This window comes from Balaenoptera acutorostrata, chromosome 3, assembly GCF_949987535.1.
Source record: "Balaenoptera acutorostrata chromosome 3, mBalAcu1.1, whole genome shotgun sequence".
In the NCBI taxonomy this organism is placed as follows: Eukaryota; Metazoa; Chordata; class Mammalia; order Artiodactyla; family Balaenopteridae; genus Balaenoptera; species Balaenoptera acutorostrata.
This window is the reverse complement of record NC_080066.1, coordinates 134,732,632-134,759,153: the sequence shown is the minus strand read 5'-3', so window position 1 is coordinate 134,759,153 and position 26,522 is coordinate 134,732,632. Positions and strand designations below refer to the sequence as shown.

The 26,522-nt window shown below is 40.2% G+C and overlaps 1 protein-coding gene across 3 annotated transcripts in view; it reads right to left on the bottom strand.

Annotated features, from left to right (window-relative positions):
- SAMD4A (sterile alpha motif domain containing 4A) overlaps positions 1 to 26,522 on the bottom strand; it is a 223,709-nt gene that overhangs the window by 152,199 nt on the left and 44,988 nt on the right. Inside the window, exon 2 of one of the 3 annotated variants that reach the window (XM_057543929.1) lies at positions 22,363 to 22,435. The exons of the other annotated variants lie outside the window; for them this stretch is intronic. Coding sequence (XP_057399912.1) covers positions 22,363 to 22,414 — 52 coding nt within the window. The 5' untranslated portion in view covers positions 22,415 to 22,435. The remainder of the gene's footprint in view (positions 1 to 22,362; positions 22,436 to 26,522) is intronic. 3 annotated transcript variants of the gene reach the window in all.

Genomic DNA, 26,522 nt, shown 5'->3' with positions numbered 1-26,522 from the left:
CTTAAAAGGAAGAAAATTCTGACGCATGCTACAACATGGATGAAACCTGAGGAGATGTCAGGTGAAATAAGCCAGACACAAAAAGACAAATACTGTATTATTCCACTTATATGAGGTACCTAGAGTAGTAAAATTCCTAGAGACAGAAAGTAGAATGGTAGTTGCCCAGCGCTAGGGGTTAGGGGAAAATGAGGAGTTTTTGTTTAATGGATACAGAGTTTCAGTTTTATAAGATGAAAAGAGCACTGCAGAGGGCAAGTGGTGATGGTTACACAACAGTATGAATGTACTTAATACCACTGAACTGCATACTTAAAAATGGTAAATTTTATGCTACATGTATTTTACAATTAAAAAAAAAAGCTAGGGCTTGCCTGGTGGCGCAGTGGTTGAGAATCCGCCTGCCAATGCAGGGGACACGGGTTCGAGCCCTGGTCTGGGAGGATCCCACATGCCGCGGAGTGGCTGGGCCCGTGAGCCACAACTACTGAGCCTGCGCATCTGGAGCCTGTGCTCCGCAACAAGAGAGGCCGCGATAGTGAGAGGCCCGCGCACCGCGATGAAGAGTGGCCCCCACTTGCCGCAACTAGAGAAAGCCCTCACACAGAAACGAAGACCCAACACAGCCATAAATAAATAAATAAATAAATAAATAAATAAATAAATAAAATGGAGATTTCTTTAAAAAAAAAAAGCTAAAGACTTAGAGATCTCTAAGATACATGTGTAAGCTTTAAAAAGAAAAAGTTGCAGTAAAATGCATACAATACAGTCCCATTATATAAAAATGAACGTAAATATACATGCATAGGAAGGAGACAAATTGTCATCAGCAGTTGTCAGTAAGATGGGAAGGGGAAGATGAAGCAGAATGGGAATGTTCGTGCATCACTGTGTGCCTCTGTATCGACTGAACCTGGTACAGTAAGAACATATTTGTATTAGCTTCCTAGGGTGGCAGTAATGAACTGAGTGGCTTAAATAACAAATTTATTCTCTCCCAGTTCTGGAGGCTAGCAGTTTGAGATCAATATGTCAGCAGGGCCACACTCCCTCTGAGACTCTGGGCGGAGTCCTTCCTTGTCCCTTCCCAGTTTCTAGCGGTGGCTGTCTATCTTTCCCGGGTGTTCCTTGGCTTGCAGCCGCAATCACTCCAACCCCGCTGCTGTCGTCACACAGCGTTCACCCTGTGTGTCTCTCTTCACTTGGCATTTTCCCTTCTGATAAGGACACCAGTCATATTGGATTAGGGCCCACCTTAATGACCTCATCTTAACTTGATTCCATCTGCAAAGACCCTATTTCCAAATAAGGTCACATTCATAGCAACTGGGGGTTAGGACTTCAACGTTTTTGAGGGGACACAATTCAAATTATAATAATATTTGTGTTTAAAAAAACTATATTGTGTGTGTGTGTATATATATATATATATATATATATATATATATATATATATATATATACATACACACCACATCTTCTTTATCCATTCATCTGTCGATGGACATTTAGGTTGTTTCCATGTCTTGGCTATTGTAAATAGTGCTGCTATGAACATCGGGGTGCATGTATTTTTTCTAATTAGAGTTTTCTCCAGATATATGCCCAGGTGTGGGATTGTTGGATCATATGGCAACTCTATTTTTAGTTTTTAAGGAACCTCCATACTGTTCTCCATAGTGGCTACACCAATTTACATTCCCACCAACAGTGTTGGAGGGTTCCCTTTCCTCCACACCCTCTCCAGCATTTGTTGTTTGTGGACTTTTTGATGATGGCCATTCTGACCAGTGTGAGGTGATACTTCATTGGAGTTTTGATTTGCATTTCTCTGATAATTAGTGATGTTGAGAATCTTTTCATGTATCTATCTGCCATCTGTATATCTTTTTTTGGGAAATGTGTCTTTAGGTCTTCTGCTCATTTTTCAACAAGACATGGAAGCAACCTAAATGTCCATCGACAGATGAATGGATAAAGAAGATGTGGTATACACATACACACACACACACACACACACACACACACACACAATGGAATACAACTCAGCCATAAAAAACAGTGAAATAATGCCATTTGTAGCAACATGGATGGACCTAGAGATTATCATACTAAGTGAAGTAAGCCAGATAGAGAAAGACAAATATCATATGATATCACTTATATGTGGAATCTAAAATATGACACAAGTGGACTTATTTACAAAACAGAAAGAGATTCACAGACATAGAAAACAAATGTATGGTTACCAAAGGGGAAGGGGGTGCAGGAGGGATAAATTAGGAGTTTGGGATTAACAGATACAAACTACTGTATATAAAATGGATAAACAACAAGGTCCTACTGTATAGCACAGGGAACTATATTCAATATCCTGTAATAAACCATAATGGAAAAGAATATGAAAAAGAATATGTATATATATGTATAACTGAATCACTTTGCTGTATACCAGTATCTAATACAACATTGTAAATTAATTATACTTCAATAAAAAAAAAAGATTTTTAACAAATCTAATTTAAAAAAACTACAGTTAAGCTCCCTTGAACACTCTACTTACGAGCCTTCAAGAGGATAAGTAAAGATCCTTTAGAGCAGCAGTCCCCAACCTTTTGGCACCGGGGACCTGTTTCATGGAAGACAATTTTTCCACGGACCAGGGGTGGGGGGGGGGGGGATGGTTCAGGCGGTAATGCTAGCGATGGGGAGCGGCAGATGAAACTTTGCTGGCCTGCCCGCCGCTCACCTCCTGCTGTGCAGCCCACTTCCTAACATGGGTCCCGGGGGGTTGGGGACCCCTGCTTTAGAGGCAGTATTTCAAGAATTAAGAGCCTGGATTCAGGAGTCACACAGCAAAGGCTCGAATCCCAGTCAGCCATTTACAAACTACGTAACCTTGGGGAAGTTTATTAACTTCTCCTTGCCTCAGTTTCCTTATTTTAAAATAACAGCATCTAGTTCAGATTGTCAGAAGGATTAAACGAGGTACAAAGTGTTTAGGGCACCCTAAGTGCTCAATCAACGTGAGCAATTGTTGTCACGGTTATCACCATTTATAGGATCTCGAAGACCCCTAGAAAGCATTCCTGGGCACAGAGTGCCTTTATTTTTGCAGCACCTACTGAACGCCCTTCTCCATCATTCCTTGCCCGAGAGTCTCATGCCTGACTTCACAGCTCCAGCAATTTCATTTGATATAGGGTTACACTACTACACTAAATACTCCTCCTCCACACAGCTATCCAACTCTCATCCTGGGTGTGATCCCATCTGCAGTGTGGCAGTTGAGCTCTCCATGGCTGACAGGGTCTCTGAGCAGTGCCACCTAAGCCATCAGGGCAGAACGCTCATCACACCACGTGCAGCCCACAGAGGGATGCAGAGTGGTCCTTGACCTCAGACCTCCCACTTTCTGTGATCGGTGCCCTAAATTTAGATTTTGATCTTGGCCTCACTTGCTGCTAAATCTGTATCCAGTTAATCTTACAGGGTTGTGGGGGAGGAGTCATGTTGCTATGGCAACCCAACAACTCTGGGCAGAAGAGAAGAAATGGAATCTCAGGATGGAGACCACCAAAGGTTCAGAAACTGCCATTTCTGCCTTTGTTTCACAGAAATGAATCTTGATATGCTAAAATAAACAGACCTCTCTTTTCTTTCTTTCTTTTTTTTTTTTTTTACAAGTTTCCAGCCATTGACAAAAATAAAAGCCTGCTCATACAAGTATTCTATTCACATGTCATTTCCTAACAGGATAGAAACTAAAACTCACACTTCATTCAGCAAGTCAGGAAGTCAGCTGATTTCCTTTAAAGCTCTCTCTCTGCATGAAACGAGCAATTGTCCAGTCTGGATTTTATACATAATATTACTTTTTGACCTGCAGTTTACAAATAAACTAACAGAGGGACACAAATAGAACTTGGGCCCTCTCATCTCCCAATGGTTTACAGGAGCCGGGGGAGGGCAGAGAAAGATGAAAGAAACTGCCTTGGGATGCGGAGACCTCATCTTCCAGCAACTTCTATGCTGTCCACGCTGTGACAGAGCCGCTCACATACACCAAAGCTGACTCACTAGATTTTCCTGTCTTTGTTTTCCTGTCTACATTCTGGTGGAGCTTCTAAGGAATAGTAAACGATTGAAAAGGTAATTCCCAGTCAAACAAACACATGAACACAAACCACGGATTGTGTACCAGATATGCAGGCACTAAGTAATCGAAATTTGACCAAAGGGACTTTCCTGGCGGTCCAGTGGTAAAGAATCTGCCTTACAACGCAGGAGACATGGGTTCGATCCCTGGTCAGAGAACTAAGATCCCACATATCGCGGGGCAACTAAGCCTGCACGCTACAACTACTGAGCTTGCGTGCCTCAACTAGAGCCCATGTGCCGCAAACTACAGAGCCCACCGCTCTGGAGGCTGTGCACCACAACTAGAGAAGAGAAAACCCTCAGGGCACAACTAGAGAGAAGCCCGCACACCCCCAACGAAGAGTCTGAGCGCCCCAACGAAAGATCCCGCGTGCTGCAACTAAGACCTGATGCAGCCAAAAATAAATAAAATAAATAAATAATAAATAAATCTTTATAAATAAATAAATTTAAAAAGCCGACCAAATAAAGTTCTGGTACACTAGCTCAGGCTAGGACCAGCCAGAGGACAGCAAAGTAACTAACAGGTTTTGTCTTTGAAAAACTACTCTGGGTTAAACTGAGAACTGACATCTTAGGCAGCAGTTAAAATTTTCTTTAAAAGAAAAAAGGGTCAGAAGCACCCCTTGACCTGATTTTCTTTACTTTCCATCATTTTTACCTCCTTTCCAAAGACAGTTGTTTTTGAGCTTGAGTGAGGAACAGAGTCAGTACTGGAGTAGAATTTGTTAACTCAGGGGTCTGGGAGTGGGAAGGTAAAAAGATGATGAGTTAGCTTGGTTATGATTATGTAACTTTTCTGAATTTCTAAGGGAATGGCAATTGCTTAGAATTACACAATAAGATTTTATGTGTAAACAGCTGAGAAAAGCAGGATGTGATCAGGAAAAAAAACTCTGGAGCAGGAGTCACAGACTCAAGTCCTTGGCGTGGCTCTATCACTGAACAACAACCACATAATCACAGACAAGTTAATAAACTTCCTGAACCTTGGCTGTTTTAACTATAAAATGGGTATAAAAACACCTGCCTTGACCTCAGTAATTCAAATTGAGGAGCAAATGAAACCACATACATGAAATCCTTTCATGAACTATTAGGTACTGCTCAGTGAATGTATTGTTATTTCAACTAGAATCTAGATTTACTGGATGTTCTCCTGCTTTGTACATCCTTCAGCCTCCATAGGAGTTCCTTATATCTAGTGGGGACAAAAATGCAATTGAAAACAAAATTATGCCAACCAAATATGCATATAGTTTTTTAGACCAACTTCCCCAAAGTTGGTTTAAAGGTAAGCTGTTCTACTTAGAAAGTCAAAGGAGTCAGCCATCACCCAGAAATCAGCGATGCAGCCACAAGGTACAGAACACCCGTAGGGCAAAGCAGTTTTTCTTCCTGAATGGCAATTCCATAATGAGTTCACTCACTGTTGTGCAAGAGATAAAAAGTTTTAGTTCATAAAATTCTAGTTGGTAGCCTGCCATGTCAATTAGCTTCTTACTCTATGTTCATAGCATTAACACTAGATTAGAACTAATTACCCTCCAATTAACAATTTAGAGGCCATTAAAATATAGATTAGCATGAAAGAAATACAGTATCCTGTGGAAAGTTAAATTCTGATGGAAAGGAGATGAACTTTAACATCTAACATTTCGTGTGTTAATGACCCTGTGTCAGGTGCTAAAAGAGGACGTTAATTAAAGTAGAGCTACTACCTTTCCTGACTTCCTGAAACTTGTGTTTAAAAGGACAAAGTAACTCAGACACGCACACACACACACACACGTATGTGTACAAACACCTAGCAGTAGAGCTGCTATCCAGTATGACAACACCAAACCTTGGTATTGTTTGAAACAGACTTTGCTTAGCATGTTTCAGAAACAACTAGAAGTTTTTAAGCAGAAGTCAAAGAGAGATCAAATAAGAGTGGGATCATTTAGAGGTGCGATGTATAGAGAAATGATGCAGGAAAGAAAATGAAGAAAGGAAGGCCAAGGAGACCGTTAGTCGTGATCTGAACAGGCCCAATGAACAACGCAGGACAGCGGAATTCAGCAAATTTATGTTTTAAATTGTTTTATTATAAAGTTCTATTCCTTAAGTACTTCTTGAGTACTTTACATTTCAAACTGGCAACCACCTAACTATGGGGTCCTTTCTCCAAGAACACTTGCAAATGTGGAAACAGATTTTTAAAGAGGTGTGAAGGGATTTAACATCTCATTGTGTAAACATCACCTGGTGATCAGAAGAGTAACATTCTGTCAATAAACGAGCCCCACCTGGGTTCACAAACAAATCAAAATGGCTTTTCCAGGTTCTAGAAGGAAACCGTATTCTTGCTATTTTCGCCACTGAACTTTGGGGCAGCTAATTACAGAACGGCAGTGTTTACCTTACTTTCCCTACAATCTCACACCTAGTGTAGGGAAGACTAATGACAGTGTGGGGAGGCAGAAACGTGGGCGTAATTGCTCAGCAAGTTGGAGCACTTGCACTCTGGTTGCAGCAGCAGGAAAGCCCATTACTCCAGTTGCCGAATTATGTCTCACTGGAGTCAGGTTTACAGAAATATTTATAGGATTAGCAGAACACTATCACTGGCAGTTTCTTTGGGTTGCCTGATCTCCTGAAAGCTTTTTTTTTTTGCAAGGGATGGAGGGTTGGGGAAGGAGGAACAAGGGAAGCCACCCACCAAAAAATGCTGTGTTAAAAAAGAAATGGTTGGGCTTTTTGCCACAGCACTGTAGTGTTCAGAAAAAGCATGGGGACCCGAACTCACGTCACTATTCATCCTAAAGAACAAACGGACTGACGATGGCTGTCAACTCCAGATATGCGTTCCAAAGACTTCGATTAGCCAACAAAATCCTTACATTTGGAATGCCCTCTGAAAAGTTGTATTTATTTTTCTGATACTTTTTAAAAAATTATTTATTTTTGGCTGCGTTGGGTCTTCGTTGCTGTGTGCAGGCTTTCTCTAGTTGCGGCGAGCGGGGGCTACTCCTCGTCGCGATGCATGGGCTTCTCATTGCGGTGGCCTCTCCCGTTGTGGAGCACGGGCTCCAGGTGCGTGGGCTTCAGTAGTTGTGGCACACAGGCTCAGCAGTTGTGGAGCACGGGCCTAGTTGCTCCGCGGCATGTGGGATCCTCCCAGACCAGGGCTCGAACCCGTGTCCCCTGCACTGGCAGGCGGGTTCTCAACCACTGCGCCACCAGGGAAGCCCGATTTTTGTGATACTTTTTAAGAAAAACTACTGCATATCTTTCTGTATGCTTCAAGTTTTAGTCATTTGTGGTCACTTTCCCCCACAAAAATAAAATCTCTTTTCCCAGGTTGTCCTACATATTACAAAGTAATTGTGATGTTCATCAACTGAACGCAGTAATTGAGAGTAATTGTACAGTCATATGAATAAAACTATTTGCTTTCTTGGCAGTTCTGTCAGTTCTCAGTCTATTAAAAGTCACAAGTGACTCAGAAGGAAAACAGCATTCACTTTCTAGGTCTCAACTGTAGGCTTTTTACCAAACCTCAGTGAGCACATCATTTGCACTCAGTTAAATTGGTTGTTTCTGAAATTTCCTGCTAGCACTGAAATAGATGTCAAAGCAGGTGGTCTCCAAAAGGTCTTAGATCAGTAATGCTTGGGATCCCTGGCTCAGTGAGGGTTTGTGTAATAAGAGTCAATGGAAGTGGTTCTGGAAGAGAAGTATGGAGTCATTCAGTAATGTTTGATGTCTTTGTCCTTCTCACATTGCACAGTGATGTGTAAGTTACCATGTGACTAGAGAAGACATCATAGAAATTAAATAGGAGTGGATGAAATCAAACCAGTTCCATTAGACTGTCTCTTCACACTAAGTTCTTATGAAGACAGAAATAGCCTTCTCATATTTTTCCTGGTTGCAAACTTAGAGGAGAAGGGCCCTGGGCAGCCATAGTCCATTTCCTTCCAACAGTTCAGGGAGAGTAGAAAGAATGAGAATATTCCAGGCCAAGAGATTCTAAAGGAGGTAATGCAGTAACAACTGGGAGCTCCCATATGTTTTCTCCAACTGTGTTCATGACATTTCTACATTGATACCCTCCCTTAACTCAAATTCAACAAGTCCAAATCAAGCTCATCCTTGTTCCCTTCAAAACAGATCCCTATCTTGATTTCTCTATTTCCACCAATGAAATTAGCCATCATTTTCCCAGTGTCCAGTGATTAATACTTTGGAACCATCTTTTACACATTTCCTTCCTTTTCACCAATGGCCAAGCTATTTCTGAACAAAGTTGCCATCATAGTTATCAATTAATATCAACAGATTTGGGCCCCCTGCCCCACGCTCCAATATTCACTGATATGGACTTGACTTAGCTGTGAATGTAAATGTTCTCCCACCTGCTCAGGGTCTTTAAAAAAATGGAAGTGGGCTTTATGATACTAAAAACAATTTGGAAAGTACACAAGGACTACACCGAGGTCCTGCTGAGAAGCTAGAAACAGGAGAAGTAAGACAGCCTCTAAGAGACAAAACACAGGAGCAATACCTGGGACAGGTGTGTAGGCAAGCAAAGACACCTAATGGGACTAAAGAGCAACCAGGCCATCAAGACCTCAAAAGAAAAGAAGCTGGCCAGCCATGGGGTCAGAGCGTATGGAAAGTCCTGGGGGAAGCATTGGCGGAAGCCATGAAAGGCCAGCACGCTCCTGGGAGCTGGGAGAACAGCAGTGAACAGAACAAGTCTCTGCGCTCACAGGGCTGTCAGTCTAGTGGCGGGGACTGAAAACAACCAAACTTAGAACATAAGCCTTTCCATCCACCCAATCTCCCTGTTCTGATTCCCTACTCACCAAGGAACCTTCTGGTATGATCTGCCTTTTCATCTAGGTCTGCTTGCAAGGAGAAAAAGCACTGCCCTGTGGCAGTCATATTTCTCACTGTAAATTCTCCATGGCCTGTTTTCATACTTTACTCTCATGAGTTTGGAGACCAAGTCTGCCCCTAGAGATGGATCTCCTCCAGGTAATGTTGACACATCAGACCAAGGACTGGACCCAGGAGTGTGGTTCATTCATGGCAATATCTTGACACATTTTCACTTAACTTTGCCAAGTTCTTAGTCTACAGTAGAATCATGTGACTCCCAATGATCCCAACTGTACTCAACAAAATCTGCCTTTATAGAAATGATCTCAGCAGCAGTGATGTTTCTGTTTTCAAAACAACAAAATCTATTCTAGACACTATCCAATGGGTTCCAACAGTTTCTAAATCAATTCATTATTCAGCTACAGAACGAAACCACTTCCATTTGCAGCTGCCATTCAGACCCATCAGCCTAGGAGGGCTGTAAAAAGTGCTCCTCAGACTTGACGGTACATACCTGGGATGCGGGCTCTGATTCTGTAGTGCTGGCGCTGGGCCTGAGATTCTGATTTGTAACAAGCTCCCAGGCCATGAGATGCTGCTGATCTATGAACCCCGCTTTGAGGAGCAAAAATCCCAATACCCAGGCTGCATGACAGACCAATGAAATCAGAGTCTCAGGGGCTGAGACCAGGAATCAGGAATGCTGAAAGCTCCAGGATGATCCCACGGGCAGCCCAGGCTGAGACAGACCAGCCTAGATGCTGGTCCAGGGGCCAGGAGCCTTCCCACAGCCTGAATCGCTGCTCCTGACACTCAAGAGCAAATCAGCAAAGCCCTGTCTGCAGAGGCCTGAGCTGATTCCATTGTTTGAAGGTCCTAATGCCAAGGCAGAATTACCCAAATTGTGGCATATTGTGAGTGTTTACATTTATCATGCCAAAGCCTTTACACGAAGTACAACTTTACATGTAAGTTCATTTGAAGATAACATCACAAGTGCACATCTGAGGCCCATCATAATCCTACATCCTACCTCCCCTGGCAGACCCTGAACAGTGCCTCCACCAGTTGCCTGGTTATTTGAGAAAATTTTTCTCTGAGAACTAGATAATGAGAATGCAAAGTGGAAGAGACATTATAACTATTCCTTTCTCAGTAAAACATCAAAATTGATGTAACAAAATAACTAACCCTAAATTATTAACTTCTAATTTAAACAAAAACAACAGAATATTAATATAAAGAAATAAGCTTTTTTCCCCACTAACAAGCTGTATCCTAGTGTCACTACCACAAAACTACTCCCATTAAGGAAAATTAGTTTTCTAAGTCAAAATCACAAAGATTGTACACAGGTAGCACATTCTTATACATGAAAAATCAATGAAATATTTCCCTTCCTCCAGAGGAAAATTTTCATAAAAGAAATAATCATTATTCTATTCCTAAATTTCATAGATTATGAGTAACACAGAAGAACTAAATGAATGAATAAAAATAATTCTTAAAGATTAATTGCTGCAGAATTCCCTCCAAAATATTGTTCTCCTCTGCTTCACTGACATATCAAAAGTGAGTCTGATTGTACTTGGACACTTTCAAAATCAGAAGATTTCCCCTTTTTTTTCTTAGACAATGTGTTAGAAAGCATCAATGTTCTGTACATTTTAGGGAATAGATTTGTTTTGTGTTTTTGTTTGTTTTGGGTTTTTTGGATAGAGGAAACTAGAAAGAAAGAATCTGATCTGGAATCTAGGGGATGCTTCTGTCCCTTAAAAAGGAGATCTGAAAATAAACACAAATTGAACAGCCTTCAGGCATTTTTAACCCTGAGGGTCTTGCTTGGTGATAGCCTTCTTGGGTTCTCTGTGTTGGTGAGTGCTAGCAAGTGGAGGCTATTCTGTGATTGTGCCATTTGGGTTCAAGAGTTGCTATTTTAAAAATTCAAACAGGAAATCTGGGAGTTGAAATGCACCAAACCTTCCCCTAGAGGTCACACCTTCAAAATAGCTCTCAGATTCAGCTCTTCCTTTCTCCCTTCGTCACCTGATCTCATATGAAACTTCAGTTGAACATAAAGAAAAAGAAATGGAACAATGATTTCTCCCCCCTAGGTTCAATTTTTAAATTACGCCTACGTTTGCTCATAAAACCCCATAGCTTTAGCCCATATTCCTCAAGACTTCTTTCCTACCTGGTTTAATTCCAAAAAAAAGAAAAAAAACAAACAAACACGAGCTCAGATCTAAAAACAGTCAAAATCGCTCCACCTTATACCAAGAGAAGCTGTTCCTAAACTGGGAAGGCAGGGCCAATGCCATACAAATCTGCACTACTTATCCGTTGCCTCATTTGGGAATCCTCTGGGTAGACCACAGCCACCATAGCAGAAAGAATGCCACTGACTATTCTATTCACTTGGCACTTTAGGCTGGGCTGTTAGCCCCAATTTGGGGATCAGATTGACCTAGTTTTGATGATGATGATGGAGGCAGCTAAGACTTAACCAGTGCCTATTCTTGTTTCCGGCACTGTTCTCAGCAGTTTCCATTTGCTTATTATTTTAATCCTCAAACAACCCTATGGGATGGGCACTGATGTGAGGTCTCTTTACAGGTAAGTTTGGGTTTGAGAGCTGCTAACTGTGACGCCTAGGATGAGTTAGTTAAACTCCCAAACCCTTCATTTCAACATCTGAAAAGTGAGGATTATAATATTGTCAACCTCGTGAGATGATGTATGGAAAGCTCTCCACACTGGCCTGGAGTATATATGGTACCCACTGAATGGTAGCCATCTATATCAGTTGGATGCCTGGAGCAAGAGGTGCTCACCGCAGTCTCATGGCTATGCATCACCTCACATCACAGGTGAGGCTGAATTAGGGAGATGCTGTCAGTGGTTAGTGTGGCTAAATTTAAGGTCATCCACATGATAGTTCTCCTGAGATCAATGAAAAAAGACAAACATCTCCCAAGTTCAAAGGAGAACAATATTTTTTAAAAGTAATTGACTTGCCTACCTTTGTTTTTGTCTTCCAGCTGAAACAAAAAAGGTTATCCCTAGCCACAAGCATGATCTCCTTCCCGATTTCTTAACATGTTCTGGATTAAATTAGTTCGAGTCATTTCTCCAAGTTATATGTTATGTAGGGAAAGAACACCTGTTATGTTAAATGCACTGAGTGCTAAGATGCGTCTTACAGACACAGCCAGAAGAGAAAAATGTAAATGAGAAGGCAGGATCTCAAGATTATCTCTCCTGCCTTCAAGGAATTAAAGAATTTTAAATATAATTTAGAATGCAGTGGTAAGAAAGTTGTTATCATTTTCAAAGTCTTGATAACAACTATATCTGAATACCAGAAACTGATCTTGGCTAATTAACATTTTGACTTGAAATAATTACCTATTAATTATATCAATAAGTGGATTATCATTCTTAGCAATTTTTCCATTTATAATTCAAGCTATTTTAAATCATTAACAGATGATGGCAGTTGTATTCATGTTGGAATATATTCTACAAACCTACTCTCAAAATATATTTAAAGTGACATATTGATCCATAGAGGGGTGCTTTCTTATCTTCCTATATGAAAACTATATATTTTTTCAGCATTTAAAAAAAGACATGACTTTTTTATAGAATGCTAGCCCTATTGTATAGTTAGCCTTAGGAAAAAGTACATTACTTTATAGAGGTCCAATAAATAGTGAAATAAAACATTTTTCTTTCCTGCCCAAGACACCTCTAAGTAATCTTCCAAAGGGCAAGTGTTAGCTTAAAAATAAAACAAACAAAAGAAAAGGGGGAAAAAAGGAAAGGAAAGCATCTTAGTGATTGGCCAACTTCTGTGAGTACCAGTCAAGATTAGCAGCCCTGAGGGAATATACCTTAGTAACTGTACCTGGCTCTCTCCACACTAGAGAGAGATCCAGGAAAGATCTATTAAATCAAATTAACATTTAAAAATATATTTGAAGACATATTTATCTATCCTAACATTGGCTTAAAATCTCTAGATCATTTTCAAGTTTGAAGGGAGATAAATTTGATAAATGCTTGGGTGGAGGTAGTTTGGCTAAATCTGTGATTTCTCAATGTCAAAAGACTTATTTGATATTTCCTTTATGATTGATTCTTGGTAGATATTGTTTAAAACCTCAAAACTGCAAAATGTACTATCTCTTGGTTTTGAAGCAGTAGTATGTTAGTAAATGTTTTAACAACTGATTCTCTGTGGGGTGAAAGGCAGGATTTATAGCATGTGCCAATTTCCCTGGTATTAAGACTACCAACATGGTTGATTTCAGGCTACCTAGGCGATGTCATTGAAAGTGCAGTTGGGAAGAGTTGTTCTCAGTCAGCTCGTGGGAGCTGGTGTGAGCTGACTCTAGTACACCACTGGAAATAAAGTACATCAGCAATACCATATAGCTCTAGGCCAAGTTTATTCTGAGTTGTACCAGAAGCCACCTCATCCAAATTGAAAGCACTGAACTGTTTATTCTTATGATGTCTGTCACCAAAAGACTAATAGTTTGGGGGCACAATCAATTGCACACCCTTGAAAAAAAGCAGGGTAATGAATGGAATGGCTCCTTAAAGAACAAATCTTCTCATACTAATCTCCTCCAATAACCCAGGGCCAGGCCTAAAAGGTATCATCTATCTTGATGTCAGGAAGGCTTTATGTCTTTCCCACACAATGTAGTCATCAATAAACTTGTGAAAACATAGTTTACATCGTGCTTAAAATCAGGTACCCAATTTTCAAGAAGTTTCTAAGCGAGGCATAGTTATGAGTTGCAGAGAAAAGAATTGTTTTGGGTACACTTACTGAATGGTGATCCAGGTCCAGTTTAAAGTTACCATCGTTAGTGCCTGACTATTAATTCTATAGATAATGTGCAAGTAGTGGTAGTTACAACTCTGATGGAAAAAGAGGTAGGATGACTTCTTAAAACTAATCATGAAATCCAATGGCTCATCAGAATGACTCCATGCAGTATGGGATACCAGACATTTGCTCATTTTCTCAACTTCAAAGAAGACCAAAATGTGAATCCACCAGGGAACGGGCTACACCTAAACTATCTTCCTATACCACTTTTCTCTGAATTGTGAGGTTCTTCTTCCTCCCATAATTTTAACAAACCAAGCCTGAGCTCATGTCTTTAAGAAAATGGTTTATAGCTTTCAGTAAAATTACTGACATAGTAATTCATATTTGCATGTTCTTATAACTTATTGATCATTTATGTATTTTAATGCACAGTTGTATTTCTTTCTGATTGAAAGAGCCTACTGTGTTTGGGGATCCACAATCTTTTCATGTACAATTGAGAAAGAAATACCTATGGAGAAATATCCTGTGGAATATATTACCTCAAGGAAATGAATGACCTTTTCACCTTCCCTCCTTTATTCTCAGAGAATTGCAAAAAAATGGTACCATATTTAAACACCTCTACTTTATTAAATACATAACTTCAGTACCTTTAAAAAACCCTTTGGTTTGTAAATATATATTTTGTTACTCACCGGGGTTTTGAATAACTTGTTTGACACATAAGTAAATCAAGGATAAATTTTCCTCAAGGGTAAGTTGACTGGAAACAGATTCCAGTTCTGGCTTCAGCTTTCACTAGCTCACATTCAAAATTCTCCTTTCTCAATTAAAGGGAATTATTTCTTTATTGCTACCTTATAAAATACAATTTCCCATTTTTTTGAAAACTCAGAATTCTTGAAGTGTGCATTGTTACTTCAGGAAAAATAAACAAGGTTGGTGACAAGATAGGCATTACAAGGCTCTGAATTTGTCAAAACAAAATAATTACATCAATTTAGCAATAATAAATCAACAACAGTAAGTTTAATTCTATAAAAGCTTAGTTTAATCAAAGGAATTCACAAGTCAAGTTTGCATATTATTAAATTCTGGAATAAGCCAATGAGAGAGATTATGCTGACTATATCCAGTTATCTAAGGATGGGGCGATTTGTTTTGGATGATTTGAGATATCGCCTTGCCTCAATCAGCAAGCTTGGGACCTCAACCAGAGCCTTCCTACGCGCAGATCCTACTCTTTAAAGAGTACTGACACAACCACCAAGACATATGCAGCTTTATACAATGGCACAAAGCTCTAACCAGCAGAATAGGCTTCTAATGGGATACGAAGAGCAAAACAGCATGATAGATTAGTATGTAATCTTTCTGGGAGATGTGTCTGTTCATGAAAGACTTAAGTTCTAAAGAGTCAAAAACAAAAACTAGGCCTTGCCACATAACTCAACAGAGTTATGGAAAAAATTTTTCCCCAGAATATAAGAAAGTGTGGAGTAACTCTGAATAGTTTTAAAGAGAACAATATAGACAGGTATAAAATGTGCATGAGCAGAGGCAGCAAGGCAATTTATAACCTTTCCTATGGGAAGGTTTATATTTTCATTCTCTACACTTAAATAGAGGCAGCTATTTAATGGTAGTTATCTTCTCTAGAAATAATGTGTGGTTGATACAGAGTCTCACGGGATATACTGTAAATTGTATAGCCAACTATAAATACAAGTAAATTTTATTTGAAAGAGGATGGAGTACAACGAAATTTTATTCTTACACAGGAAATTTCTGATGAGAGAATTTTTTCCCCACTCACTTCTATTATATAATTATATTTGCCTTGCATGTGGGCAAAAAAGTTCCTGTAATTATTAATAATGTTTTATGTAATATTATATAATAATGTAATATAATAAAATAATAGAGTAAAGCTTTTTGAAATAGTATATTTTTAACACTATCACTTTCAGGTAAAATATTCTTACTTATTAGTAATACCACATTGCGATTTCAAATAAGTCACAAAATAAAAATGATAAACATTAAAATAGAGAACAGACAGTACCTAGCTGCAGAATTTTTTTGTATTCTCAAAGCTTATTTATATACAGGTTATAGAGAACTTGCAACACCTTTTTCAAGAAACAAGGCTATAAGAGGTGATGAGGGTCCTAGGTAAACCCACAAATATCTATGTAGCCCAGGATGTTCCTGAAATGTGGTACTTAAAGTATCCAGTCCTGAAGAACCACAGGTAACAATATTTCTATATGAAATAATTCAGAGTTCCACCTTGAAAAGTCAAATACATCTCCTGTGCTCTGAACAGGTGTTTCTCAAGGGTCAAGAGACTGGTTCATGTTTTTGTATTGTTAGGAAAAAGAATAAAGTGTCATCATTTACTAATCACATAATCTCAGGTATTTCCTCAACTGCAAAATGAAAGTAATGACACCTGCCCTAGTTACTTCAGAGGTTTGCTGTGAGCATTCAATGAGATAGAGTACCAGAAAATTACATTCTAAAACTACCTCCCTCCTCTCCTGGCAGGTAAGTCCTCATTTGACAGATGACCCAGAGCACGCGGGAGGCTGGGTGACTTGTCCAAGGTTGCAAGGTGAGCTTGTGAGAAGCCTAGAGAAGCAGCCAGGGCCCTTGACTTCTGGTCCATCTCCCTCTGCACTACATGTGGCATCTAACTTACTCTTTTGGCAGTTAATCTTTATGGAACACACACTGGGCAGAGTACCAAAGAAAGGTGACAGTAATAATGGTACATTTTGAGATGACTGAGCTGAACTCCGGAGAACCACGTCCCGACCCTGGCCTCACCTCTGACTCTAGGACTTAATTAGACAATCACACAGCCACTTCCCACTTCACAAGCTCTCTCTCTTTAAATTGGGGGAAATAATGTGGCTTCTCCAGTCTTCCTCTTAGGAGGCTGTTCTCTGGCTCTTATTTTAACTGGTAAATAACTGAAAAATCAATGAAATTTTGTTGTAAAGCTCTGTGTCCCTTAGGCAAAAAGGGCAAAAACTGCTTGCTTTTATTAAAGTATTGCTGGCAACTAGAAACATTTTATGAAAAGAGAATAAATAGTAACTGTTTCCCACGTATTTATACAAGCCCTACATCAGGTTTTACAGCTAAGGGGATTTAATTGGTGTGTAGGGGGAAGAATGAAGAGGGAAACACACAAACCACTGGCACAGAAGACAAGAGAGATCCAGACCAAGTGCCTTTTAAAAGTCACTTCTAGGGCTTCCCTGGTGGCGCAGTGGTTGAGAATCTGCCTGCCAATGCAGGGGATACAGGCTCGAGCCCTGGTCTGGGAAGATCCCACGTGCCGCGGAGCAGCTGGGCCCGTGAGCCACAATTACTGAGCCTGCGCGTCTGGAGCCTGTGCTCCGCAACAAGAGAGGCCGCGATGGTGAGAGGCCCGCGCATCGCGATGAAGAGTGGCCCCCGCTCGCCGCAACTAGAGAAAGCCCTCGCACAGAAACAAAGACCCAACACAGCCATAAATAAATAAATAAATACTTAAAAAAAAAATAATGACTCCCTTCTAAAAAAAAAAAGTCACTTCTATTATCAATATCTGATTTTATGGTATATATTTATGTCATTTAACAACCAAATTTTTGCATTATCCATAAAATGCTTATTTTAAAGCTGAGGTTCTCAAACTTTTTAGTCTTAGGATCCAGTTCCACTCTTAAAAATTACTGAAAACCCCAAAGAACTTTTGTTTATATAGATTATATTTATCTAGATATACTATATTATAAATCCAGATTAACTATATTATAAATTTAAATGAAGAAACTTTAAAAATATTTATTCATTAATTTATTTTAAAATAAGTAAACCCATTATACATTAAAGTAAATAACATATTTTTATGAAAAATGACTGATTTCCAGAAAAAAAATTTAGTGAGAAAGGCCGCAGTATTTACATTTTTGCAAATCTCTTTGATGTCTGTCTTAACTGAAGTCAGCTAGATTTTCATATCTCCTTCTGCACTCAATCTGTTGTGATGTTCTTTCAGTTAAAATATATGAAGAAAATCTAGCCTCACAGAAATGTAGCTGGAAAAGGAAGGAATATTTTAATAGCCTTTTCAGATAACTGTGATATTCTTCTTTGATAAAGACTAAAACGTCACAACTGGTCGTTTCCTTAAAGGTTACTTGCAACGTGGAATCTGAATCTTTACTGATGAACTTGTACTCTAAATAGTCATGAGATAATGAGAGCAAAAAGGCAAATAATGTCTTAGTATTATTGCGAAAATGTGTTTGACCTTGCAGATCCTCTGAAAATGTCTTAGGGATCTTAGGGTTCCCCAGACCACACTTTGAGAACCTCCGCTTTAAAGATACAAACTGTCTTATGATATGTAACTGGTAGAATGAGGGATATACTATGTGAAACTTAAGGAACACGGTGTGGAAGAAAGATCAAGTGCAAACAAATCGGTCACCCCCTGGTCCACCTTCATGTGGACGTGGGAACTGGAAAGCAGGCGCTATAAGGCAGGAGCCCCAGCTGGAACCCAGCAACAGTAGTTGCACCATAATGGTCCAAACATCTCAGACAGGGTGACCTTTTCAACAATATGTGAGAACCCTCGGGCACATTGTAAAGACATTTTTATTGCATCATGACTGCTCACAACCAGCCGCAGACCTTTAAACCAGCCTAGTATACATACACCATAACCTACCACCAACAGAGGCAAACCAGAAACACCCAGTCCTGGTCATAGCAATGCCTGCTACCTGCTTCATGTCATCCCAACCTGTTCCCACCTCCCTCCAATCTCCACCCAGCTCCCAAGCCAAGCCTTCTGCCCCTGTACGCATCCTGTTTTTGCTGTTAGAATCAGCGAGTATATTTGCTTCCCTTGGCTCTTTCTCTTTAGGAGGACTGTGTCTCTTTCCACTACTGACTGTCTCAGGTAGCCCCCCATTCCAACCTCCACACTGGTTTTAGCCCCTCACACTCAAGTCCTGACACCCAGGTAGATGAGTGGGTGCAGCTCCCTCAAAAGGGCCATTCAAGAAAACTGATATTTTTCAGTCTTCTTGTACAAATTTTTCTTTTTGTCTGTTTCTTAGCATAGTGTGACAGAGAACACGGAAATAAGTCATTTTCATGCTATTAGCACATTTAGGGAACAGGCTTCCACAGTAATTAATCTAATGAAGATGACCCTAGACTGAAGAAACAGCAATTAGAGTTGCCGGAATAGACATCAGGGAAAATGAAGACATTTACATTCAAAGAAAGATAAGATTTTTAAATAAGAGGTAAAATTAATAACAGCCCAAATTCTATGGAGCAGGAAAGAGCTTCTAATGACTCAAAGAAGGCTGGGAGACATGCAGATTACACTGTCATATTCAAGTGAATACAAAAGTGATGGTATCCTATCATGAAAATATGGACATTAAGGGATAGGCTAAAAGAAAAGGAAAATTAGAAGAAACTGACTAGCTATATGCAATCTAATGGAAAGGATTTTCTCTGAATAAAAATTTTTTCCAGGTAAATTTTCAGTTGTTATTTTCCAAACATAAATAACCAACTATTTAAGTAATAATTCAAATTCTGTGCTATTCAGAGATGCAATTTGGAAACCAACAGAAACCCTGTTCCAGTGGTGCAAGGAACCCACTACGACCTACCCAGCTGACCTCAGCAAGGGGTCTGCACATCTGGGGGGTCGATCAAGGGAAGGCCCATCTGGGGGTTTCCATCCAGATTGAGGAGATCTGTTGACACTAATTATTAGCAATAACAACAGCTCTTGCTGGTTTATTTCTCATCAAACTCAGTGTGTTACTAGAATCTAGTATGTCAGGCTCCCTTTTTGACCTTATAGGAAGCCAGGGGACAAAACCAGAGGGGAAAAGCCTAACATAAGGAAGAGTTTCTTCAAATGCCTTTTCTATGCTGATTTCTATGTAAAGGTTGATCAAATGGTTTGCTGGGACCTGGGGCTACCTAGGGAATTTCAGCCCACTCTGGAAGGCAACCAGTGTTCTGAGCACTGCACACTCACCAAGCAGAATGCAGAGCTCTGTGAAACCTCGAAGGCCACTTGTAGGGCAGAGAAGGAATACGCTCATTATTGTTGATGCTGTTACTATTAATAAATGGGGCTTTATGAATAAAAAGGGAAGTGAGCTATGACATTATTAACATTAATTTTCCCTTATTACTTCTTTAGTTTTTAGGTTTTTTAGGTTTTTTTTCTTCTTTAAGACCCATATGCCCAGCCAAGAGTCAAAGGCTTCCTTTCGGCTAAAGTACTATATTTCTATGCCATTATTATATATAGCCTTGAGTAATCACAAGTAATATGATTTTTAATGTACAAATTAAATGTGCTATAAATTCTAGATATCATCATGTTGGCTTTTAATCATTATTATTAGGTGAAACCTTAGAAAAAATTTAAGCCTATCATGGGCCCTGTCAGCTTCTTATTTTAATTCTGAAGATTTGGGCATATCTGCTGTTCAGAGAGAGAAAGAATCAAAACTTCCTCTTTTTCCATCTGGCTACAAGTGCTTTTCATAGCTTATTTTTTCCACACTCGTTCCTAAAAAATGCACTAGAGCTGAGCTATCGTGAGATTGTGTCAGAGTCAAACTATTATATCATTGACTATTAGCTATTTCACAGGAGAATCAAACTGCCTGACTTTTTAAAAAAATCAGAATGGACTTTTATAGTAGTAAGACTTTGTCAACAGAGACTGAGTGCTACATGCAACTTGGCTCAAAAAAAAATTGAAAGCTTCAGAAATTAACTTTATCACAGAAAACATTTAGCTGTAAGCAATATCCAGCTGTAGAGGCACAGAACCAAAGGTCAGAGAAATGTACTAAAAAATAAATACTTTTCAGACACCGAGTGGAGAGAATAGTAAGAGCTAGTGTCAGCCTGTTGCTGTACCAGGCTGAGCTAGCTGGTAAGTTCTCCGGTAAAGAAAACGCTTTTCTGGAATGATTATAATGGGTACTCTGTGAGCTCTGGGGCCTGGACTTGCTTTTCTATAGATGACTTTGTTCCTTCTTTACATTGTAAAGTTCAGTTTATATTTTTGTAGAAATACATTCTCATCATTTCAAATGACGATGCTGATTCGGCCACATTTAAGTTTCATTCTCATTTGAAGAACTGAGCCCTAGCTTGTCTGGAAGAGAAAATGCTACAAAAACTCTTGCTTCCTTTTGAAACTTTTATTAAATATTCCCAACTGAATGAAAGTAATCTAGCTCTGGAAGGGATGGGTCATATTTATAGAGAAAAACAAAAACCAGGTTGTGGAAAGATGGAAAGACAAAAGGAATTCACTCACCAGATGAAAGTTAGAAACACACCATACATAGTCAAATCCCCTGTGATACTCCAACTAAAAATCAGCAGTGCCAACAAAAGAGGTTTCTAAAAGTCATAATAGGCTCCCATTTTTCAGAGAGTAAATAAATTCCTTACTGGGGAAAGAAATCCACAAAGAGATGGTAATTTAACTTTTATTTCAAAGACTAAACAATACAAGATCCCACAAGCAAGTTTAAACACTCCAAGAAGATATTCTGAATGATTTTGCTAACTTTGGCTGTCAGTCTGACTCATGAAGGACTTAACTAACTGCACTTTCTTTGATAGCCAAGAAAGGTCCACTCAGAATAATCATGTGGCAGAAAAAAGAAGTGCAGTGTGGCCAAGAGGAACCTGTGATGATTTATTAGTCAATTACAGCTATTTCTTTCAAACTGTGTCCTATTAAATTCACCTTCCTCTCCAGATGCATAAATTAACCCTGCACAAAAGCATCTGAATAGCAAAAAGCACATTATTCTCCAGAGGTGAAACATCAGGGGCAGACACAGCCTCCCTTTGGTGACCATATTGGAACTGTATTAGTTTCCTGTTGGCTACTGTAACAAATCATCATAAACTTAGTGGCTTAAAAAAAAATGATACTTTTACAATCTTATAGTCCTGGAGGTCAGAAGTCCAAAATGGGTCTCACTGGGCTAAAATCAAGGTGTCAGCAGGGCTGTGTTCCTTCTGAAGGTTCTGGGGGAAAATCCATTTCCTTGCCTTTTCCACCTTCCAGAGGCTGCCCACATTCCTGGGTTCACGGCCCCCTTCCATCCACAAGGTCAGCAGCGGCTGATCAAGTTTTTCTCCCATCACATCTCTCTGGCATTGACTCTTCTTCCACCTCTCACTTCCCCTTAAGGACCCTTGTGATTACACGGAGCCCACTCGGATAGTCCAAAAGAATCTTCCAGTTTTAAGGTTAAACTAAGAACCTTAATTCCATCTGCATGTATGCCATGTAACATGAGATTTTCGCGCGTCCCTGGGATTAGGATGCAGACATTTGCTGGAGGCTGTTATTCTGCCTCCTACAGGTACAAAGAATAAGACAAACATTTTACCTTCCTCTGCCTCTCTTCTGTTACAAACTGTCCAGCCAGAGTTATTCCACATCCTTGGGTACAGGCACCTCACCTTTAAAAAAGCAGTAATAATAAATCTTGCTTCTCCTGCTGTCCCCTCTACCTCTAAATCTGTGACTCTATGACTAACAATTCTTTCCATGTTTTCACCTAATAAAATCATAGCCTTCATCTCCCACTAAAAAGACAACGTCGGGTGGCTCTGAGTACGATTCCCTCCTTCCAGCTAGCTTAAATGCAAAATTCACAGCTCAAAGAATTTGGCAAGACATTTGTTCATTCATTCACATATATTAACTCAACACCTACTGTGTGCCAGGCACAGCAAGTCCAGTATTAAACAAAAGAGACATACTCTGTGCCCTAACTGGGCTTAGTTTAGCATTTTCCTATATTTGCTGGCAGGATATAGAGGGAAGCTATTTTCTACTATTTATGCCCCACCTCTTTTCAATACATATCTGAGAACATATGATAAAAACACAGGTGCAATGCGAATCTATAAAATCAGGCAGGGTGTAACAAAAATTAATAGTTATCATGACAGGTGAAGGTCTGGATTGAGACATTGGGACTCAAAGCAGATTTTCTAAGTTTTGTATGAGTCACCTCAGCATAATAAGTGCTTTCCAATACATTATCTCCACTGATCCACACTGACTTGGTCAGGTATGGAAAGTGTTCTAATCATCCCCAATTGGCTGGTGTGAAATTCCCCAGAAAGCTTTAGTAACTTGACTAAGGCCACACAGTAAATGGCAAAGTCTGGGACTCAGATTCAGGTCTTAATTCAAATGATTTGCTCTCTGTCGTTTTTGTGCTATTAACTGAGAGCCCTTCTCCTTGCCTGGCTTGCAGGATGCCCTGCTGCTTCTCCTAACTTCGAAGCCCTCCTTCTTCCTACACACTTCTTACTATCTCCTACCATGAGCACTGCCCAATACTCCATTCTCTTCTCAGAGCTTGAACCAGCCCCTCTTCGTAAATGGAAACTATGTCTACCTCCCATGACTACCTATCCCCGTGAGGAACTTCCCTCTGACACGGAGCTCTCTGAGCTCCACCGCCAGCTCTCTCCACCTGCCCATCAGGAATGTCCACTGGGATGACGTAACCCAGGCCCTCCATTCCCTGGCCTTAGCTCTATTCCCTATTTCCACCACTGACATCACTAAGCTCCTGTCTCTCCTTTATAACTTGTTCTGTCGAGGCCTCGTGTTCTCATGACTCCAATGGTAACCCAGCTCGGGTAAGAGTCATCCCCTCAGACTCTGTGGAATCTCCACTGGCCAGGCTACCCTCTGACCCCCACGTCCCACCAGGCAAGAAGGAATATACAGCCCAGAGATGAATTTCCCCCCAAAGTAGGCTCAAATGTTCTCTCTTCTTGGGTAGCACCAAAGACAACGTTGGCAAATACATGAAGATGTGTCAACCACCCTTACACCTTCTTCAGCATTTCCACAGTGAGGAAGAAACCCAACTGAAGATTCTCTTCAGCCACCAAACTAAAGGACAACAAGAGGCGGGTATCAAAAACATGGTGCCAGGTATCAGGAAGCTTGCTGAATGAAGAACTTTCTGAGTCACTAAATCTCTCTGGACTTTGAAAACAGCCTTTCAAACAGACATTATGAAAAGACATTTTACAGAAAACCCTCAAGAAATGTGCTGAATGAATGCTGACGGTCTAGTGATGATTTCTAGAGCACCGGGCCTGTGCCCTTCACCTTTCTGAGGTTACTGTGCTGCCTCAGAGAAGCAGCCTTGCGCCAGCCTGACTGTGCAGGGGCCATACTCCCTGCCAGGGCTCAGCTCTGCCTCCCACAAAAGGACACGTTAGAAGCAGACACGTGCCACGGGTTAAGCAGCACCAAGCAACATTCCGCAAGCAGCTTGTAAAGAGTGACGTCCTATCAATCTGTGATGGGCAACCAGGACCGCAAGGTGCTCTCCAGTCTTGAGCTCTCACTATTGGAAACTACAAGTGAGCCTGCCTGAGGCATGGAAGCAATGTTGCAAAAGCATGTGGGGACACACACACACACACACACACACACACACACACACACACATACACACACACCAGAACTAAGCCATGTAGAGGTCTGAGCTCTTTTCCTTACAGTAGAAAGGACACGCTTTCTAGTTCGTAAAAGGTGGGTCTGATCCTTAAACTTATCTGTACAATTTCCTCTCCCTCCTAGTACTGGGCTGGCCAAAAAGTTCGTTCGGGATTTTGTAACATCTTGTGGGAAAACCCGAACGAACTTTTGGGCCAATCCAGTACTTAGAACAGTCCTAAGGTAAAAATGGGCACCTAGTAAACACCGAATTGAGTTCATTCTTGCTTTATTCTAAGTTAAGCTCTACTCTTTCTCTACCAGAGAGTCAGAAGAAGGAGGATAACTTGCTTTTAACTATTTAACGAGGATGTTTTAAAGACACGAATTCCTTAAGAAGTCTACTTGTAATGTCAGTCATGGCGGAAAGTGATTACTGTGAAAATTAGATTTTTAAAGTTATATATATATATATGTGTGTTCTTAATGACCCAATCTATTTTTTAACCATTTTTTACTGAAGTATAGTTATTTTAGGAAAATACAGTTTATTCACAAAGATTTTTACGAAAAAAATTAATTATAATATTCAAATACCAAGCAATGGAGCAGTATAGAAATTACAGAGCCATTAAAATTATATTTGTAAAGATATTACAATGATAATACTCATCATCATTATGTTATCATTTTAAATGTAAAAGGGTGCAAAATTGTTTAGAGTATGATTATGATCACAATGATATTAAAAACAGCACAGAAGAAAACAGAGCAAAGTATTAACAGAAGTTGTGTTTGGATAGTGGTATAAAGTGTTTTCCCTATTTTATTTCTACATATTTTCTAACCGTTCTATTATAAACATTATTGCTTACAATAAAAAGTGAGTTATTTCCTAAAATGTTAAAATATCTGAATAGTCTCAGGCTTCAAGAAATGCTCAACACTGACTCTCCATGTTCTGCAAATTAGCTCTTCTTTCCTAGGCATGCACTATATGCCAGGCCTGACCAAGTGCTTTACAGTCTTTACTTCTTAGTCCTAAGCACCACCCTAGGAGGAAGGAAAGGCTATTATCCCTGTTTTACAGATGAGGAAACTGAGGCACACAGCAGTTAAGTGAACTTGCCCAAGGTCACAGAGCTAGTAAGTGGCTGAGTGCAGTGTGAGCCCAAATGGTCTGCCCCAGAACTCATCTTTGTAACCCCATGCAATGCTCTCTCTACAAGACTCTAGCAGAGACACTGATAAAAGTAATGCAACCCTGGCAGGTGCTGCAGCTTCTCTGGGCCTCAATTTCCCCATTTATAATGGCACCTACTCAATAGAGTTGTTGTGAGATGATACATGTAAACACAGTGCTGAACACGATGCCTGGCACACGGCAAGCACTCACTTAGTGTTAGCTCTGGTCATTTCTAAAAAAGAACCAGTGGCTTCCCTGGTGGCGCAGTGGTTAAGAATTCGCCTGCCGATGCAGGGGACACGGGTTCGAGTCCTGGTCCCGGAAGATCCCATATGCCGCGGAGCAACTAAGCCCGTGTGCCACAACTACTGAGCCTGCGCTCTAGAGCCCACAAGCCACAACTACTGAAGCCCATGCACCTAGAGCCCGTGCTCCGCAACAAGAGAAGCCACCGCAATGAGAAGCCCACGTACCACAACAAAGAGTAGCCCTCGCTCGCCACAACTAGAGAAAGGCTGCACGCAGCAACAAAGACCCAACGCAGCCGAAAATAAATAAAATAAAATAACTTAAAAAAAAAAAAAAAGAACCAGCACCTTTGGCCATGGCCCCAAACCTGCAGCAGGATGGGCAATCCACAGGGCCTCCTGAGAACTGTCCTGTGAGACATCTGCTTCACTGTGGGGCTTTCCTTCCTATTTTAAGTGATGCAATGTAATAGCAATGTGATAGCTACTTCACTGCAATGTAATAGTACCCTTCACTCTCCTTTTTTCAAAACTCTGCTTTTCACCAAAGCACATACTTTTTAAAATATATGCATCCAATCTTTCCTCCTTGGAATTACAGATGGCAAAGAAAATCCAGGTCACAAATGAAAGTGTGACTGA